The sequence below is a fragment of the Notechis scutatus genome, chromosome 2 (assembly GCF_049901735.1).
Source record: "Notechis scutatus isolate UNSWTSFEM ecotype Mainland chromosome 2, rNotScu1.2, whole genome shotgun sequence".
In the NCBI taxonomy this organism is placed as follows: domain Eukaryota; kingdom Metazoa; phylum Chordata; class Lepidosauria; order Squamata; family Elapidae; genus Notechis; species Notechis scutatus.
In genome coordinates, this window is record NC_142010.1 from 107280658 (window position 1) to 107301037 (window position 20380).

A 20380-nucleotide genomic window follows, 5' to 3' on the forward strand; every position below is an offset into this window, starting at 1 on the left:
AAGAGTTTGGATTCTCTCCGCTCCCTTCCTCTCATTACAATCTGTACTGTCCTATTCTTGGTAACAAAATTTTAATTGTAATTTAGGAATCCCATTGTTCCATTTACCAATGGATTTTACTAACAATCTTCACCCTTGAATTCATGGTAAGGTTGTTCGCTTGTATTTAAAGTGTCTGTGAGGATAGCTGGTAACCAGAGGTGGGTATTCAGCAGGTTCTGACCAGTTCTGGAAAACCGGTAGTGGAAATTTTGAGTAGTTTGGAGAACTGGCAAATACCACCCTTGACTGGCCCCACCCTCATCTACTCTCTGCCTCCCAAGTCCCAGCTGATCATCTGGATCTTCTTTTGTTGCCCTGCACAGGAGAACGGAGCTGGAAAACAGGTTAGTGGGGTGGGGAGAGAATGGGGATTTTACAGTAACCTTCCCCCTGGAGTGGGTGGGAATGGAGATTTTGCAGTATCCTTTCCCTGCCATGCCCAACAAGCCATGCCCACCAAGCCACACCCACTAAACCGGTAGTAAAAAATTTCAAATCCCACCATTGCTGGTAACTAAGCTGAGCTGCATAAGATTATTCCATTCTAGGTCATTAAACTTGAGAATTTGTCTGGCTGGCTTGGTAGTAAATATTTGTTTACAGTAATAGCAATAGCACTTAGAACTTATATGTCATCCCATAGAGCTTACCACACTCTCTGGGTGGTTTACAGAGTCAGCATATTGCCCCCAACAATCTGGGTCTTCATTTTGCCAATGTTGGAAGGATGGAAGGCTGAGTCAGCCTTGAGTCCTCACAGGATCGAACTCAGGCTCTGAGCAGAGTTAGTCTGCAATACTGCATTCTAACCACTGCACCACGAGGGCTCCTTAATAAATAAATAACCGAATGTAGTGATTCCTCAGCAATTCCTTTAATTTCAGTGTTGATTCTCAATGGCTGACATTTGCAAACTAGTCACGACTGTCACAGACTTATTTGAGGAAGGATGATTTAATTTGGATGCAAATACTTTTGGGCAAAAAAAATTGGGTGATAAGGTAAATATATTGGAATAAGATATATTTTAAATATTTGATATGTTATTGAGTGTCATCAAAAACAATTATTTTACTAAGGCATGAGATATGAAAAACATTTTTTTCATTGTTTGAGTAATGTTTATAATTTTGTAATTCATTCCCTCATCTATTTTTCCTTTGTTAATATCTAATTTGGCCATTGTAGAAAGATATTTTTTTACTTCTTTGTATATTTAATAGTCTGTGATCAAGGGAAATCCTTTGGGAAGGTCTGACATCATCTCCTTCTCTGTTCTAACATATGTGGTGATGTATAAATCAAATAAATAAAATATTCTAATGAATAGTTAAAACAGACCATATTCTACTGAAAAAGAAAATGGTTATACTGACCTAAATAACAGCAGAATGATGAATGCTAAGACAAGGGAAACAAGAGAAATAGAATATCCCACAGTAGAAAGTTTTTCAAGTACCATAAACAATGCAAGGTCTTCTGGCTGGAAACAAAAAGAAACAACATAGTTAATGTAGTCAAGTTTTCCTGGAGGAAATAAATTAACAAATATCAGATATATGTGAGTTCCCAAAACATCTACTACTATGTTGATACATACAGTTGACTGCAAATTTTTAGGCATCCCTGGTCTACATGAATTAGTACCATCACTCATACCTTGGTCATCATCCATCCATCCATCCATCCATCCATTTATCAAAATTCTTAACTACGCATCTCCCTCGAAGAGGGAATACAGTAATTCAAATGATTGTAATTCACTCTCCATGGCCCTTTCCTTGAAGATCACTGTGAAATTTCAGCTGCAATACCTCTGGTTTATTACCCTTATTGTAAATCACTTTGAGTCCATTTTCATTTCATTCTCTATCCCTCTATCTTTTTTAATTCTTGGGCTTTTCTCCTAACAGATCTTCTTTTTTAAAAAAAGAAGACAATCAGAGGTATCATATTAAGGAACAAATCTGATCGCCTAATGTTACAAACAAGGAGGTAACCACCCACTTCCTGCCATATTTAGAGAAACACTTAGCAGCCAGTACTTGAAACAGAATGCTATATTTGATTATTGCTTCTCCAATGACAGCTCCTTATGTGCTCCAAAGTGCCAGGACACAGGAAACTCAAAAACAGGAGCTAATAGCAGTCAATTAATCTTTATGATGGTCAAAACCATTATAAACATAAGTTAAAACCACCCAAGTATAACCCCAAAAATATAATAACATTTTAATATTTTAATGCATGGTGAGCTTCTATTAACAAAACTGGATATGATGCAGTTTATGGCAAGGAGACAAAGCCTAGCAATTAAAAGTGTGATTTCAGAATTCTGTCATTTAAAAAAACTTCAGGGTGGCTAGGCATTCTTTCCATTCAAGGACAAATTAATTGAAAATGCAGTTGCACATATAATTCATGCTTTACAATAACACGTTCTAGAATTTCAGGTTCACCAGAGGAACAAGGACATTGTTTCAGCACTAGAGGGATTCTATTATATCTGCCATTCATAACTGGAGCGGAGAAGGCATTAAAATGTGCTGCACAATGGATGTCGGTAAGAATTATGGTATTGCTAACAAAAGAAAAATTCTTCATCATAAAAAGGCAATATTTTCTCTCTCTCTCTCTCCTCCCCCCCTCTCTCTGTCTTTCTTTCTGTATCTGTATAAGACAGATTTGTTTATTTTGTTTTATTAGTCAAGCCTCCATTCTATATTGACTTCCCCTCTTCTTTATATAGGACCATTGTGGAAAATAGATCATATGTGCTATTTAATTGCTGTGCATGTTCCTGAATGTTTCTATGTTTTGTACCTGGGAGCCATAACATTGTTAAAACTATACTTTTGAGCTCATCTTATAAAATATCATTACAAGTTAGGTTTCTTTGGGGTACAGAAACCCAGTATGTAAATTCTCAAAGGAGACTGTATAGTCAATAAGGAAATTAAATCAAATGTAGAATCTTGCTGATGGCTTGTCTCTCAGATTAGTTTGATGTGCTTCTTTTGAATAAACTCTGTAGTCTGGAATCCCAAAGGAGAGAGGGAGAGGGATTCCCTTAAGCCTCCAGTCTAAATCATGCTAACCCTCTTTGCTAAAACAAATGCTACCCATTTTCATGCAAGGTAACTTGTATCATAGGTGAGGTGTAATCACTGTACCAAATAAGACAGAACATAGAATAATAGAGTTGGAAGGGACCTCAAAGGTCTTTTAGTCCAGCCCACTGCTCAAGCAGGAGACCCTATATTGTTTCAGATAAATAATTGTTCAGTCTCTTTTTGAAAGCCTTCAATGATGGAGCAAGCTATTCCAATTGCTCTCACTGTTAGGAATTCTCTTCTTAGTTCTAGATTAATTCTCTCCTTGGTTTCTTTCCAACCATTATTTCTTGCCTTGCCTTTTGGTGCTTTGGAAAATAGTTTGACACCCCCACTCCTCATTTTGGTAGGAGCTCCTCAAATATTGGAACAGTACTTTCATATCCCCCCCAGTCCTTCTTTTCATTCATCCCCAATTCCTGTAACCGTTCTTTGTATATTTTAGCCTCCAACCCCTTAATCATTTTTGTTGCTCTTCTCTGCAGAGAAGAATTTCAACGTTTTTTTGGTATTGTATTGTGACCAAAAAGGGATGCAATATTCCAAGGGTGGTCTTACTAAGACCTTGTAAAGCAATACTAGAACTTTGTTTGATCTGGACTCTATCCCTTTATTAATGCAGCCTAGAATTGCTTTGGCTTTTTTGGCTGCTGCCACACATTGTTGGCTCAAATTTAAATAACTGTCCACTAGGATTCCAAAATCCCCTCTCACAGTTACTGGCATTAAGCCAGGTTTCACCTAGTCTATATTCATTAGGCTAAAAGTAGATACCCAGTAGGGCAAAAGAGGATTTCCAGAGAAGCTTAAATAGTGAACGTGTCTCCCATAAAAGATGAGCCTACTCACTTTTACTTTGAAATCATTCTCCTCAAGGCATTCTGAGCGGTTATTCCAAACCTCTGTTGTATTTTCGATGTTTTGCCAAATCCCTTGATCCAAGCAGACTCTGTATACGTTTCTTGCACTTCCTAAAAGTAAACAGACACAGGCTCAAAGGTCAAGCCATGCATTTCATTTTTCAGCCCTGGTTTATTACTGTCACCCTTTCACCCCATGCTGGAAAGACCAAAAAAAAGGAGACTTGGCTTACTGTAGGGCAGCTCTTTGTAATGCCTGTTTATTTGGGAGGTAACTGTAGAAAGCTTAATATTTCTCAGTGGATTAACACTGCCACATCTGCACATTTCCCTATTTTTAAATATTTTTAAAAGCCTAAACGCTTGGGATAAGATTGTATTTCTTCAAATAGCTTTTAATATCTTTGTCATGCTTTAAATGAATTGCACTTGAGGTTAGAAAGCATTGATTAATTCAACATAATTGGGGTCTTTTTCTATGGAAATAGATTTCTGGTCAAAAGGATCTCTCCATCTCTTCTGTCTTTTGATGTAATATCCATCAAATTTAAGGCATCCATCCTTCCTTCAAATGTATCTCTTTCCTAAGCACAGCTGATCATGAACAGTTCTCACCAAAAACAATTATATTTGAAGACATATGAACACTTTTTTCTGTTTCCCATGATTTTTAGATTGTTTCCATCAGTTGATGTCACAATCATTGTATGATGATCATGCTTGCATGAACACAGCCAACTGATCATTCATTTAATCAACAGAAGTCTTTCTAGTTCTGCTACTTATGTTCCCTTTGACTAGAAATAAAAATGTGAATGTATCGATCTTGTATTCTGCTTCTGGGTGGTGGTGGAATGTCTTTCCATTAGGTTATATTAAGCATTAGCTAAGATCCTAAGAAAATCACTCCAGATTTGCCATGTTAAGCACACAGAAATACTGGTTTTGCCTAAAGAGAACTTTGCATTGGCATAGATGTGAAAATATAACTGTAGAATGCCATTCCATACTTAGCACCTGCTAAGAAATGACACAATTACTCCTATTCCAACAGTTATAGGTACATTACTTTCAAAGACTGCTGAACTCCAGCCAATTTTGCTAGCAAGCCTAGTGGTAAAAGATGATGGGACCTGCAGTTCAGGACATCTGGAAAGTCAGGGGTGCCCCATACCAAATCTATAGCCTTAGATGTTCAGTTTTAGGGACTCTTGCAAATGTAGAAAGATAATCAAGTTCCAGATCTTAATACCACTGCTTTTATAATTGTTGTAGTCTCTACTGATGATAGCAGAATCAGGCTGTAATTTAGTTATTTCTCCAAAAGTGACCAGAAACTATTAGTACAGAAGAATTTCATTTTAGGTCATGGTGTACTCAATATAAAACTCCAAAAGGGAAGGAAACTTATATAATGTATTACAATTTAGCAGGTTTCCAAGTTTGCATTACCATTTTTAAGCCACGGTAAATAAGATGGACAAGCAACAGAGACATTTCCTGGTGGCGAATGAGGCCAGCAAGCAAACTGATCAAAACTTCCATTACAATATATTCCTGTGAAGAAGGAGAGAGAATATTTTTGAAAGTTAACTAAATGTTACAAGAAATTGATCACCAAGGAATGCAATATCTCTAAACTAAGCTCTACAGCAATTATGTTAGGAATATGTAACTATTTGTTACTTAGTGTGTACATAAAATTACTATTTGTAACCAAGCTACCTTTCTGTAAACAGGTTTAAATGCTGACCATAAATATATTAAGTGCACCTAGTTGCCAACTTATTTTTCTTTCATAAACCAAACAGATATTGTTGAGACTAAGCCAATTTTAAATGAAGCTGCCTCACTTTTTATTTCTTTATCACAAACTTATTCTGTTACTGTTTTTAATACTAAAATTATACCATATTGCAAACCAACGTGGTTGGCTGACATTCCAGGTAGATAGAAATGGTAATTTTGTTTAGGACACTCAGCTTATTAAACTAACAATATCAAGACCAGGGGTGGGATTCTACCAGTTCTGTCCACTTCTGTAGAACCAGTTGCTCTGAAAATCAGCAAACAGAGAGCATACATAGAACCGGTTCTATGTTTGCTGCTGTTTTGGCCCACCTGCCCACCCCGGCTCTTAGCTGACCTTTATTTCCTGCATTTTCAACCGCAGCTGCTTTGTGCAAAACAGCTGTGGTTGAAAAAGCAGAAAAAAGTGCTTTTCCAACTGCTGCGCACCCACACGCAGCGCTGCTCAGCTGTCCAGGCAGCTAGCTGATGACGATATACATGTGGGCGGAGCAAAACATAAAATCACCGAACCAGTAGTTACACCAGTCGGATCCCACCCCTGATCAAGACCAATCAAAATAAATATAAACTGTCAGATTGTAACCATGATAAATAAATTTAAAAGCCATGGGAGTATAAAAATAAAATAAATTTCCAGGGTGCCCTTCCCCATTGCTTTTCCTCTCTTTGTCTTTTCTTTATCTTTTTTTGGCTTTATATACATCTTAAATGTCACATTTTAAAAAATCCTCTTTTTATGTATGCATTTCTTGCTTAGTTTTTTATTCTGAGAATTTCTTTGGCTGCATACTAAAAGCAAGTACAATATGGTAAACCAGAGGAAGTAATTCATATTGATCTCAAGAGGCCAAAAGCTTAAGTCAGAAAGTTTAAACATGAGCAACAACCAGAATTTAGATAAGGCAGACAAATAATAATTTTATCATCTTGGCCAGGTCACAACTTTGTGTTACATGTCAGTAAGATATAAAGATGTGTGAAAGGAAACAAAGAGAGAAATCAGTAATGGTTGAAAACATAAAAGCAACAACAGCTCTCTTTTTTTCACTCCTACCAACCAGATAGATAAATTTTCTCCATGACTATTTATCCTTAACTTTGGTCTTTCAGGTTTTCCAAAGTTGCATTCATAGCCACTGTAATTAAATCCATCTACCTTGCTGCCAGTCATCCTCGTCCTCTCTTTCCCAGTTTCCCATTAGATTTTTTCCAGATAGCTGGATTTTCTAAGTAAATAGGCTGGCTTATTTTTCCCATTTTATTAGGGAAAAATAACCCAGTCTATTTATTATCTATTAGTTCTTTTTAAATTCAGTATTATGTTGTATAAAATACATAGCCTCTAATAAATGACTTGCACCCAAGCCATTCTTTAAACAATGCCTTCATTTAAAATTAGTTTCAAAAATATTTTTTACTTTCTTTTTACAGTTCTTCACTATTGCTCCTTTTTATAATAACATTTCACTTAACCTCCATCTAAAATAATTATATTTTCTTTTATAAATGAAACTTACAGTTTAATTGAAACAATGTTAGTTGGTACTAAGCTTTCAAAATGAGATGGGATGGAAGATTTATAAAGATGAAGGAAGTGATGAAATAAGAAGTCAAAAAGGTCTGGAGAAGTAAAACAGATTAATAACAAAGTGTAGCAGAAGAAGAGGCAGAACCTGGGGGCAGAGTCAAGAGAGGAATCAGCCTGAAGTTGTTATGTTCCCACAAGTGATCTAAGTCTAGTCTCGCTTGAATTTTGTTAACTTATCTAGCACCAATTTAGTGCTGATTGTTAATTGCCTAGATTCTTGTAGATAGGCTTGAGTAGTAAGTAAGTTTGGCTAGAACTTAACATTTGATTCTGATTCTTTGTACCTGACACAAAGTGGAGATTTTCAATAGGAAAACAGGACTTATAGACGCAGAATTAGAAAGAGAATTAGACAACTTGGTTCTACTGGAATTAAGAGTGAAGGAATTTTCTTTGAGATGTAGAGCAATTGCTGAGCCTTCTGATGAACATATTATAGAGACAATTAGCTCTAGCAAACTTTTTCTATTAAGAATTGGAGACTAATGAGGCAGAAAATGATAAATTTTACAGAATATGTTCTAGATTTGCAAGAACTAGAAATATCCAAGGGATATTTTGGTACATTTTGTTAGAAAGAAGGCAAGGGATCAAATTTCCCAGTGGCAATTTAATACAAGATAATTGTTTTAAAAGAAATTTTAACAGGGTTTTACACAGAAAATTGAATATACTTTTTGACTGAAAGAGTAAAGTAGAAAAAGATCTTTCCAGACTAAAAAGTATGACTTTTTTCTTTTCAACAGTAGATACTTCTATTGAACTCTGTTCAAAAGGTAAGAGAATATCTAGAAAGATTTAAGGAATTGGAGAAGATATAAGTGGAGGTATCAAAAGAGGTTTTTCAAAAATCACACAGATGCAATAGAAATTTGAAATGAATAATGCTGAATTAGATGCTCAGTTTAATTGACTATTTTAAATTTTTGGCCTGATCATGGATTACAAATATTTTACAAGAAATAAAAATGGAGGAAATGTTCATCAAAATAGAACAAAAATCATTATTACTATTTAAAAAACAAGATATTATTTGCTTTCAAGACATTCTCTGTTTTCATATCAGAAAAATATATATAAAACACTTGATTTATAAAATTTAGGATGAAAAGTTTATCTCAGCAGTTGTGTAAGAAAAGAAAAGTTGTTTTATATATTTATCCTCAACTAAAACTAATACTTGTTTTGACTGATAACCAAGGTAGGTTTTTTGGGAGTGGAAATTATTCTACATGTGATTAAGACTTTGCTATTAGGAATTGGTGCCTTTAATGAGAAGCAAATATTGTTTTATAGATGGTTTATGGAGATATTAATAGGTTTCTTTTTATGAAAAAAATGGCATTTGATGGAGGATTGGAATGGAGTGATTTCCCCACAGAGGATAGCACTTGAGATGGACAATTTAGGGTTGGTTGAGGCAGAAAAACGGCATTTCAAGAGAATATATCTATTTTTCAGAATTACATTGGTTTTTCTCAAGAAAAGATTTGATTTGGATTTCAAAGGACTTGGCCACAAAGGTTTCTGGAGTAGAGATATTATCAAAGACCTTTTACTTCTAATAGTCATAAACTTTAGCTCATTAAAATAATGTCATCGGATTTGATTTGTTTTAATTTCTTCTTTGTCCCATCACCTTAGTGTCTTTTGTAAATCCATAGGCAAAAAATATCTCGGTCACTCTTCTGGTTTGTCATTTGTAATTCCCCTTTAAATTTTAAAACTTCAGCCAATTTCTTCTATTGGCCCAGTCCAGTGAAACAGCATTTCCTAAATCATTCTCTTGACCTGTCCATTTTCAATACCATCTCTACCTTGTCATATTAAATTTCTTCTACATCTGATATTTGTTGGAGTAACATCTTTTGGACATAATCCATTGATAGAAACAGATATCATTACTGACATTGTTGATAATATGGCCACTATTTTATGATTCCATTCATCAAAAGCTATTTTCAGTATGTTATGTTTTCTACAAACCAAAACAGGAACTATTTCCCACATGAAGCTGAGTGTACTTTATAATTCATTCCATCTCTTCCTACTGGCTATTATGGGCCCTCTTTTCTCTCCCCCCAAATATAGCCAATATAAAAGTCCCACACCTTCTTTTTTTTTTCCCCCACCACATTTACTTTGGACAGTGAGGAGAAAAAACGAAGAAAAATCTACCCTCACCCAAAGTAGCAAAGCCATCTCTGAAAGCAGCTAGGAAGCAATGGGGCAATGACCCCAGTGCTTTACAATTGCTTTCCTACAAGAGGGGAAAGAAATCCAAGACATTAGAAGACGTCAAGGTGGATGTTTTCAGCAAGAGGGCATTGCTCACTACGCAGGTGAAGAGGAAAACAACAACAATTCTGTCTTTTCTGCTTTTGCTCTGGAGCCCCAGCCCAGCTGATGCACTTTTGAAGTACATTGCCTCAATGTGCGGAGACTACTGGAACATGGTGGGGACATGTAAGAGTTCTTACATTCGTGCTGGTGGTGGTAGATGGTGGAAGATGGATTTCTGCCTTACCTTTGCTAATTTGAGATTCTTGTAGTCTCTTCAAACATTCATCTTTATATTCAAGCCATTTAGATTTGGTTAGCTCAAAATTTCCTTTGACCTGTAAGTAAAGAAAACATATTTAGCCTCTGACAGGATCCTGTCAATTGCCTGTTAAGTGAAGTTTCTAATACTCACAACCACCTTCAGTTGTCCACTCTGCTATTGTGCAAAGATTTACCCTGCAACCTTTGAACAATGAAGTAAGCAGGACATGTTAATTGCCAGCTGCCAAATTTTTGACACATACTGTAGGCTTTTCATATTCCATTAAATCCTGTGGCAGCTTAGCAAAATGGCAGACTTTTAACATCTGACATGAGGCAGAATGTTACAATACTACAGTCTGAGGCAGCTGTAGTAGAGTGGCTAAGCTTAAATGAGTCAGTGTCCTCAGATTTGGACAGTTCAAACATGCCTCTCTCTCTCTCTGCTATCCAATGTGGTTTGATATGACACATTGTCAATACTGTTGGTCAGGCAGCTCAAAAGATTAAACTTCTGTTGCTCCCTCTGTATTTTCCTCTTATGTCTCTTTGATATACCAGCAATGTCACTTCATCCTAACCTTTCTTCAAGGGACTTGTTGCACACCATCAATGAGAACTGGGGTGACAAACTTGCTTCTTGTTTTGTTCTGTGGTCAATTGGATGTTTGTGAGAAGCTCATAAGCAGGACTTGAAAGCACACTTCCTGCCCAGAAAATAGAACCACAGAGCCAAGCAGTCTCTGAAACCAGGAGAATACATTGTGCACATTCATCAATCATTTTATAGGTACTCCTTGTTTACCTATGATTTCAGACAAGATTTCTGATGCTAAGTGGTTGTAAGGCAATGTGTCATGGTGACCACACTGCTTATGACAACCTACCTAGCAGTTCCATTTGCCCTCATTAGTTGAATTTCACACAGACATGCTTCCTGCATTCATGTGATCACTATTTGTGACCTTTTGCAGGCTTCCCCTTTGACTTTCTTTGTAAGAAACTGGCAATGAAGATCAGAAGTGCTGATTACATAACTCCGGGATGCTGCAACATAATAACTGCAAGCCAGTTGCTGAATACCTGAATCGCAATCATATGGCCATAGGGACACTGTGACAGCCACAGCTATGAGGACTAGTCATTAGTGTCTCTCATTAACTGCTATTGCAACTATGAGCAGTTGTTGAATGAGTGGGTGTTAAATGAGGATTGCCTGTATTGATCAAATTCCAATCTGGTCATCCAGAGAGGGCCTGTTGAAATTTCCCTTCCCTAGTAAAGTCTGCATTGTGAGGCTGAGAAGACAAACCTTTCCTGCAACAGCCCTCACCTTTCTGTCCCAGAAAGAATGTGCAGCTTGCTGCAGTTTCAGAAGCAGGTTAAAATAGTCTTATTTTCAAATGTGCTTTCAGACCCTGCCAACTGAAGTTTAATGATTTGTTTAAATTTTTATTTTGATGTTCTGATTTATTGGTTTATTTATTTAGGCTTTCTTTTTGCTGATGTTGTAAGCCACCTAGAATCCTTTCAGAGAGAAATAGGCTATAATTACTAAAAACAATAACTAAAATATATTCTACTATTTATATATTTATACAATGTGATAAGATGATTCTGTGGGGAAAAAGCAAACCAGAAATTAGGCAGGGAATCCAATCTAAACCACAACACACTACAGCAAAAATATACAGGTAGTTAAAATATAGACAGCAAAAACATCTTCAATATTACAATGGTTTGTGGCCCTCCGAAGCTCAATCCTTCTCAACAAAATTTTATTTCTTAGCGTTTATTTCCTTTTGTTTGGTTTTCTTGGGTATCACATGAGCAGCATTGACATTGAGTTCATGAAAGATAAACAAAACATATGCAGGATCAGCACTGCAAACTACAGCTAATAGATGTGTGATTGGAGAACTTTAACTTGATCGATCAATCTCAACGTTATATTGTGAATAACCTGTCTGTGCCTATTGACTTCCATGGGCTTCCTTGTAGTTGTTTATGGTGGTTTGAAATGGCAAAAGTGCTTCTCTTTTCCAATATCTTGTACAGTTGAAAGTAGTTGAATAAATAATATATTAACAAAGGAAAGACACAAGAATTAATGTATGTTCAAGAGGAGACATTAGAATTAAATTTATTAACATCATACTGAACACTGAACATTTAGATGAAAACCATCAAGCTCAGGAATCCCATTAAATCGTTCTTGGGTATGTAATTTTCCCTTGTAAACTGCTTAATTTAAATGTTACTTTCTCATATCAAGCAAATGTTAAAAGTTGACAAAAATATTCCTAAAAAATCAAACTACTTTTTCAATTGTTTTACTTTTGCTGCAAAATAACAGTTTTGAATGGGTTTTTTAATTGATTATATTGCTATAATTATTATGTATTTACATACATATATATATATATATATATATATATATATATATATATATATATATATATATATATAATTTGATACATTATAATTTATATAAGTAAATAAGTGAATAAATTACATTTAAGCACAGTTATAAATTTACATTAAAGGTTAATTGTTTTTTAATGTTTAACTTTTAATTTAAACATCCTATTTAGTTTTTCTTTTCCTGTATTGCATAAAAAGTAAGTATGTATAAAATTCAACAGTAAAGTAACAAATAAGAAACATGTTGGAGATTACACTTGGTAAAACCGACATGAAGTGCTTGGAAGAGATGCTGTGATGGGTCTATAGCTATTTGAGATATTTAGATGCTGTGATGGGTCTATAGCTACAAAGATCAAAATAGTGCAAACCATAGTAGTCTCTCCGAAACTCTATGGAAGTGAAAACTTTGAAGAAACAGATAGGAAGAGTATTGGTGCCTTTGAACTTTGAAGTTGGAGAAGACTCCTGAGAATACTATAGACATCCAGGAAAACAAACAAATGGATCATCAAAAACAATCAACCCACAGTTTCTCACTCAAGCCACAAATAACCAAGCTTAAATTATCTTACTATGGACACATTATGTCAGGAGACCTAGGTCTCCAGAAAAGGCACTAATACTGGGAAAGGAAAAAGGAAAGAGAAAAAGAGGATGTCAAGCAGCAAGTTGATGGATTCAGTTATCCTGGCAATGGATGCACTCTTGGAAGATCTCAAGGACCAAATTGGAGACATAGCATCATGGAGAAAATCTATCAGTGTAGGATTTGGCACAGACTTGATAGCAGTCATCATATAACGCATAGGTATAGATAAAATATTGCACATCTATGATACTCACATTTCATTGAAATAATTAGGAAAAAGCTCCTTAGGGTGGCAATAATAAAAAAAGGTTCAAGAAACACTGAACTAAGGCAATATGAATGCTCTCCTGGGCAGTGAATGAAATTATGTATATTTTAAACAGGTATCAATTTCATAAGGTTAAGCACATAAAAGTTATGTTTAGAGAATACAGATTAAAAGCGTACTTGTGTCTAAAAGCAAAAGACATCTAGAAAAACAGTTATAACAAACCCACCTGGCCCCAGCATTGGCATTTCCAGGATGAGAATCTGTTATATTTTTAAACTGACTTAAGTCTGAAAAGTAGACAGGAAGATCAGTGGATACATAATATACAAACAAAGGCTCTAATTTTAAAACAGAATGAAGCGTAACATCAAATAGATTGATTTGAGGAACCATACTTATTTTTGATACTTCACTGTTTGTGCTGTTGACATGGAAAATGGTTAAATCATGGTGTGACATAAATGTAGCAGGTCCACTTAATAGAAAGAATGGAAACTGGTTATTTATAACATAATATATAATCTGTGGTTTGTGACAGTAGTGATTTTGCAGATGTGATGCTTGTGGTCAAAACTCCTCCATTTATGTTTTTTGTTGTCTGAGTCTGCCTGCTATAACCTCTGGTTTTAAACAACGGCATATGGATCAATGGTCACTACGACCTTTGGCCCACTTTGAGATGCAGACCAAACTTTTCTGCATACTTCCTCTATGCCTTGAGTGATTTTCTACACCTTGATTATATTTCTCAGTCACCATTCAAGTTTCAAATGTACTCCATATTTGTCCCTTTTCTCATAAGGAAGGTATTTGAGCCCCCCATATAGTTTTCCAGCTTCATTATATCCAAATGTAGAAGTCTTGCTCTCTCACACTTTTCTCTCTCTCAGGGAGGGGGGGGGGCATTGCAGTGTTAGCTATTTTATTTTTATTGCCTTTCCTAATGATCTCCAGCACAGAATTTGCCTTTTTTTAACAGTTGCTGCACATTGAGATGAGTCCAAGAGCTTCTTGATTTGTTACAGACATCTCTGATCTCAAGAGCATATATGTATAATAGGTATTTTTTACTCCAGTGTGCATTACTTTAAACTTGAATTGAATTTGCCATTTGACTACTCAACTAAATTCACCCAGTTTAAAGACACTTTTCTAGAGTACCTCATAATTTTACCTTGTTTTTACTACCTGAATAATTGAGTATCATAAACAGACTTAGCCAGTCCATTGCCTACTGCTTAAACTGAGATAATTTATGAATAAATTTAAAAGGATCAACCCAGATTTTTGACAGACTCCACTTCTTCTTTCCCTTTATTGAGGAAACTGGCCATTTACAAGCAGGCCATTGGGGGTCACAAACTGACCATTTTGAGAAGATGTCAAAACCTGCAAGTTGGCAGGAAGATATCAACATTAAAGCCTCTTGTCAACATGGCACTTTTCTGTTAATTAAGCAAGATTTCTCCTTCATCAGATTCTGGATTACACTGCTATTTATTTTAACAGATGGTTGTAGACATTTGTAATGTTATTTAAAGAGTATCATTAAAAGATAATGAATTTAGAATAAAAACCCAATATGACATCAATCCTGCATAAAAATACATGACTCCAAAAATTTAAAGTACCACAAAGCATACTGTACTGAATGACAAAATTAGAATCTTTTGGAGCCTGGAAGAACAGAATAGTTTGATCTGCCATTAAAAACAGACATGACCATCAATTTGATTTCATACATCATTGGAATTACTTCACAATATCAATATAGGAGCTACAATTATCCACAGAAATTTGCATCCTATATTAACCAAAAATGGAAGATTAGTTGCTTCTTGACAGGGGCCCAAGTTTTCAAGTCAGCCTTCGGAACAGAAGCCAAAGCTTCTAAGCTGTCTTTAGTGACTGCCCATACAGAAAACCATTCCAGAGAAGAGCCATTTGTCACTTGGCTGAGTTAATGCCCTTGCCATCGTGTCAGTTGTTAGCAACTTGGCCAAAATCCCATATGCTGGCAAGAAATATGAGCAAATGCCTGCCTTTGCTTCAGCAAGACAGAAATCTCTGTTCCTCGACTGCCTGTGAAACTCTTCATGAGAATTACTGTTCTTTGAAAGGGCAGAGAATGAAGCTGAACCTCAAGTACTTTGGCCACCAAATGAGAAGAGAGGGCTAATCAGAAAAGACCTTGATGTTGGGAGAGGCAAAAGGAGAAGGGGATGGCAGAGGATAAGATGGTGGGATGGTGCCATGGACACAATAAACAAGAATTTCATCAAACTCGAAAAGGTAATTAAAAAACTTTATGGACATCTATTAGAATTTAAATTGGAGGAGGAGCAAGTTGAAGAAACGATGATTGCCTGAGGGAAAAATTTTGGACATGGGATTGATTTGGAAAAATGGCAAAAATTGTGGTCTCAAAATTATAAAATGACAATGTCAATTCCATATAAAGAAAATCTGTATAAGATGTTTTACAGGTGGCACTTAGCCCCGACGAGACTTGTGAGAATGTTTAAGAATAAATCGGATAAATGCTGGAAATGTCATCAGATACCTCGTTCATATTACCATATGTGGTGGACATGTTCAGATGCAAAGAAATATTGGACTAAAATCCACACATGGTTGGAAAAAATGATAAAACAACATATAAACTTTAAACCAGAGATCTTTTTATTGGGAGTCATACCGGACATATACAATAAAGAACTGAAATATTTGATTGTAAATGTTTTAACAGCGGCTAGAATTGTATTTGCGAAGAACTGGAAAAATGACAAAATACCTATGCAGGAGGAAGTTACCAAAAAATTATGGACTGTGCTGAAATGAGTAAACTGACATTTGAAATTAGAGAACAAGAAGATAAGCAATTTTATGTGATATGGGATTTGTTTTATCAATGGTTGGATAAAAAGGCATGGTAATATAATAGATAATTTTGTGATAGAAATCTAACAGATTGATATAAAACATAATATAGATATATATATAACCACTGGTTGAAAGTATAACATAAATTTTAAGATAAAACTTGGAACATCTCGTATAAAACGATGGAATAAATAGTTTTGTCATGGATGATTAATAACTGATAAATATATAAACATATGTTAGTTTGACAATGTGAAGACTGATATAAATTTTGAGTAAATGACTACAAAAGTATAACTACGTGACCAACTGACACACTGCATGTATATAAAATGGAAGATGGAGATGTTTGTGTTTAAAAATAAAAAAACTTTATTTAGAAAAAAAAATTCATCAAACTCCAGGAGACAGTGGAAGACAAGAGGAGCCTGGAGTGCTGTGGTCCATGGGATCATGAAGACTCGGGCATGACTTATCAACTCAATTACAACAAAAGTCACATCTCTTTCCCATTTTTTCCCCTTGCGAACATTCTCCAAGCTTGCTATCATGAACTTCTCACCCCTTTGCTGCTATTTATGTTCATTTTTCTGACATCTCATCTGAGGCAGATGAAGGAGGCAGAAACATGTCTCTAGTCAGAGAAGGATTCCAGTCTCTTCTGCATCTATTCTGGCAACTTATCAATCTAGCTTATTATTAGTTGAAGATGATAAACAGGGTCAATCAATGGATGGGGTCCATTGTTCATCAACAGCAATTATGTAGGCGATGGTACACAATTATTTACATGAGCCGTGAGAAAGGAATCCTCCTCTAGAGGCTGGAGTCACTTGGATTCTTCCTACTCCTTCCGTTCTTCCTTCCCAATGTAAGCAATTACTAGAGTTTTGTTGGTCAATGAACCTTATCTTAGAGGAATGGAGGTTATGCATGTGCATTGCTGTGTGTGGTTTTTTTTTTTTTAAACACTTAACTTAAGGCACAATTTGGCTTTAAAATAAACAGTGGGGACCTTAAAAGGAAAACAAAAAATGCTGTTAGTCATGGACTTCAGCTTATTGCTCATGCTATGTCATGCTCATCAGTCATTTGTAGTTTTTTTTCCCCCTTCACCAACGGCTTTTGATTTATTTATTTTTTCAAAATGTAACAGTGGCAGTTTCAGTTCAGAACAAATACCCTGCTTAGAAGTGTGGGCTTTTAGCTCTTTTCTCTGCTGGTCAACTTGCTCAAAGTACTCCCCACATCATGCCCTCAGTTGCTTTTCCTTTATGCAGGTGTGTGCAGGGACCCTTTAAGGTGGTCTCCTGATAAATAAATTTACTTGTTTTCAATCAAGGGAAAAAAATTAAAATTATTGAAGCTATCTTTAAGAGGCTCTATTTATACAGCACACTGAACCAGAAGACACCATCCTCAAGTAGCCCAAGATGTTATTCAACTCTAATCTGTGTGGTTGGTTTATGACTCAGTCCCAGGAAACTGAGTTAATTCCATAAGCTATGGTCAACTATGGCTATGTTAACGCAGCCACCAGGTTGCTGAATTTGCCTCTTGTTCTCTGAGGATGGGGCTGGGGAGAGGGGAAGAATCTCCCAGCTCAGCCACAAACCAAAAGTTACAGGAGAAATTCCAGATGGCATTCTGGAACAATACGCCATGTTTGACTTAAGATTGTTTCTGTATTAGACAAACAAGGACCATCAGAATGGCAAACAAAAATATCAAGAAAAGTAAACTTTTCAACTTTCCTTAGATTAATAGATGCAATTGAGTAAAACAATTAGATAGAATAATCATACAGCCTTCCCTCCTCTCTTTTCAAGATCCTCCAACTTTGAACTTCATACAGAGACTCCCCCCCCCCCCATTCAACAGCCTACATTCATTAAGCTTTACCAACTCAAGGTTATGGGGTAACTATGATCCTTGCATAAATCCTTACATGGGGCCACACGTAACTGCTGGGAGCCTTCTGCTCCACTGAAAAGGGGAAGACCCAGTGTGCAAACTTTTGCAAATGTATATAAGCCTCCCTTAATAATCCAAGCAGTGCAGATTGAACAGTTCTGCTTGCTAGTAGCTGTTCTATTCTTCCCCCATGCGCCTTTCTCAGGCTGTGTTCACCCAACATACAGACCAATGTATAATTGCACTGTATTATGGTGAATCACCCAAGATGTTTTTTATTCATGTAATATGCTCCATGTCGTATTCAAGCTAACCATGTCATCACCTATTTGTGCCATTATTTTTTCTGTTTTCAGGGCTCCTTAAAGGGTACATGTACAAAAAAAGGGGGGGGGAGGAGTGGATCTTCACTTGCAACACCATTCTTTCAATCTTGTAGTTTTGACCCACTCACACTGTGCATGCTCCTGATTTCTTTAATGGCCATTTAACTAGAATTCTTAGTGGATGTGCAAAGGGAAAACAGCTAGAATTCAGTACATTCCAACGTGTCAAAATAAACAGCATTGCTAAGATACAATTAAACTTAGTCTTATCCCACTTACAATGGTATAGCTGGACTAGTGCTGTTGGATAACAAATTCCCACCATTTAATTCCCAGTTAAATATAGATTACTGTTTTCCTGGGGTTTTTTTTCTCACCCTGAAATATAAAAGATAGAGCAAATACTTCTAATGGATGAGCCTCTGCCCTCTGAACTTCATCCATAGCATCTCATTCAGACTGGAGTTTGACCTAAAGCATGTAAGAAGTAGATGAGCTTCTGCAGGTATTGATCAGAGGTCTAGATGGGAGTCAATAAATTAAGACTAAATCCCAACGAGATAGCACGATCACTAGATTTCCAGGAACTAAAGAGCTGCTATGATGCAGAGGTTAAGACATTGCTCTAGGATCAGAGAGACCCAGATTCATGTCCACACTTAATCATGAAAACATAGTCAATGACTTTGGACTCAAGTTGTATATCCAGGTTGTTTTTGTGGAGATAAAATAAAGAGAGATCCCCACATAAGGCATCTTGAGTGCATAGAATAAAGTAGAATATAAATAAAATTATTCAACTGCTGACAGTAATACTATCTTTCTGAAAGAGCAGTAACCAGGCTAGGAATACTCGTTTATTCATTTTTATCACTGGAATTTCAGGTAGTTCAAAATTGTCCAAACAGCTTCAATTATATTATAAATTTCAATTATATTATAAATTTATTATTTTTCTATCTTAAAATGTACTAGGTAGTTTTAGAATGTGCTAAGCAGAATCAGAATGAGAATTATATATTATTTTAAGTGTTAAATTTAGGGGAAAGATATAAAGGCGTCATACTTCAATTAGTGATTACAGGAGAAATATTGTGTTAATAAGAAAAGAAAAATAGATGATTACAGAACGGACAAAATATATCAGTATAATGATTTAAATCGAGATGAAATAAATAAAATAGAATTAAGAGAGTGAAAAGAGGGGCGAAGCCATATAGAAAATATAGAATGGTAAATAAGATATGAAATGGTGAGCATGAACTTGAAAAGTGAGCATGAACTTGATTTATGTCTGTACCAAAAGATGTAACCCGGGACTAGGCTGTTTTCCAAAAAGAAGTTTTATGTTTTTGTTTTGTGTTTTGTTTGTGTATGTTTGTTTATTTAAAATTAATAAAATTCATTAAAAAAATGTTCAAACAGCTTGAGTTGGTCTTTTGCTTGTTCCAACTGTTCTTGAAAAGTCAATTAATTCTTATCTAGAACATTGATGGGGTATTTTCCTTGAAGGTAACCAAGAAGCTACAATAAGGCAGATTGAGATGACTACATTATTGAGCTGTTATGTTACACATTAAAGTAGCCCAACTTTTTCTAGGTGTTCACTTGAGCCTGAAAAAAGGCTTCTGGTGCTGGCACCACTTTAAGAATTGCCTTAGGTTTAATAAATCAGGTTTTTTTTTTTTTTCACAAAGAGCTGAAAGATGCTATGTGTTCCAAGCGCTTTTTCCAAATTATTTTCCAAGCACACACAATACTATAAATATTAGTCTGAAACAGCGCATAGATATGTTATAAGTTTGTAAGGACTTCTGGAGTCTTCCAAAATGTTTTTAATCCAATCTTCTTGGCCAGGGCATCCTTTGAAGATGGGAGTTTATAATCTCAGAATTACTAGCCTGCATGCGAATTGCTAAATATTCTGGAAGCTTTAGTCCACATATCTGGAGGTGAAGAGTGGTTGAGGTAGGGTATCCTAATCCCAATCTCACAGAGAAAATGAAAAGAG

The 20380-nt window shown here is 35.7% G+C and overlaps 1 protein-coding gene across 1 annotated transcript in view; it reads right to left on the reverse strand.

Annotated features, from left to right (window-relative positions):
* Positions 1-20380, reverse strand: part of GLP2R (glucagon like peptide 2 receptor) — a 38261-nt gene that overhangs the window by 15016 nt on the left and 2865 nt on the right. The window contains exons 2-5 of the mRNA XM_026667569.2: positions 9943-10033; positions 5468-5572; positions 4005-4126; positions 1419-1525 (exon numbers count right to left, since the gene is read on the reverse strand). Coding sequence (XP_026523354.1) covers positions 1419-1525; positions 4005-4126; positions 5468-5572; positions 9943-10033 — 425 coding nt within the window. The remainder of the gene's footprint in view (positions 1-1418; positions 1526-4004; positions 4127-5467; positions 5573-9942; positions 10034-20380) is intronic.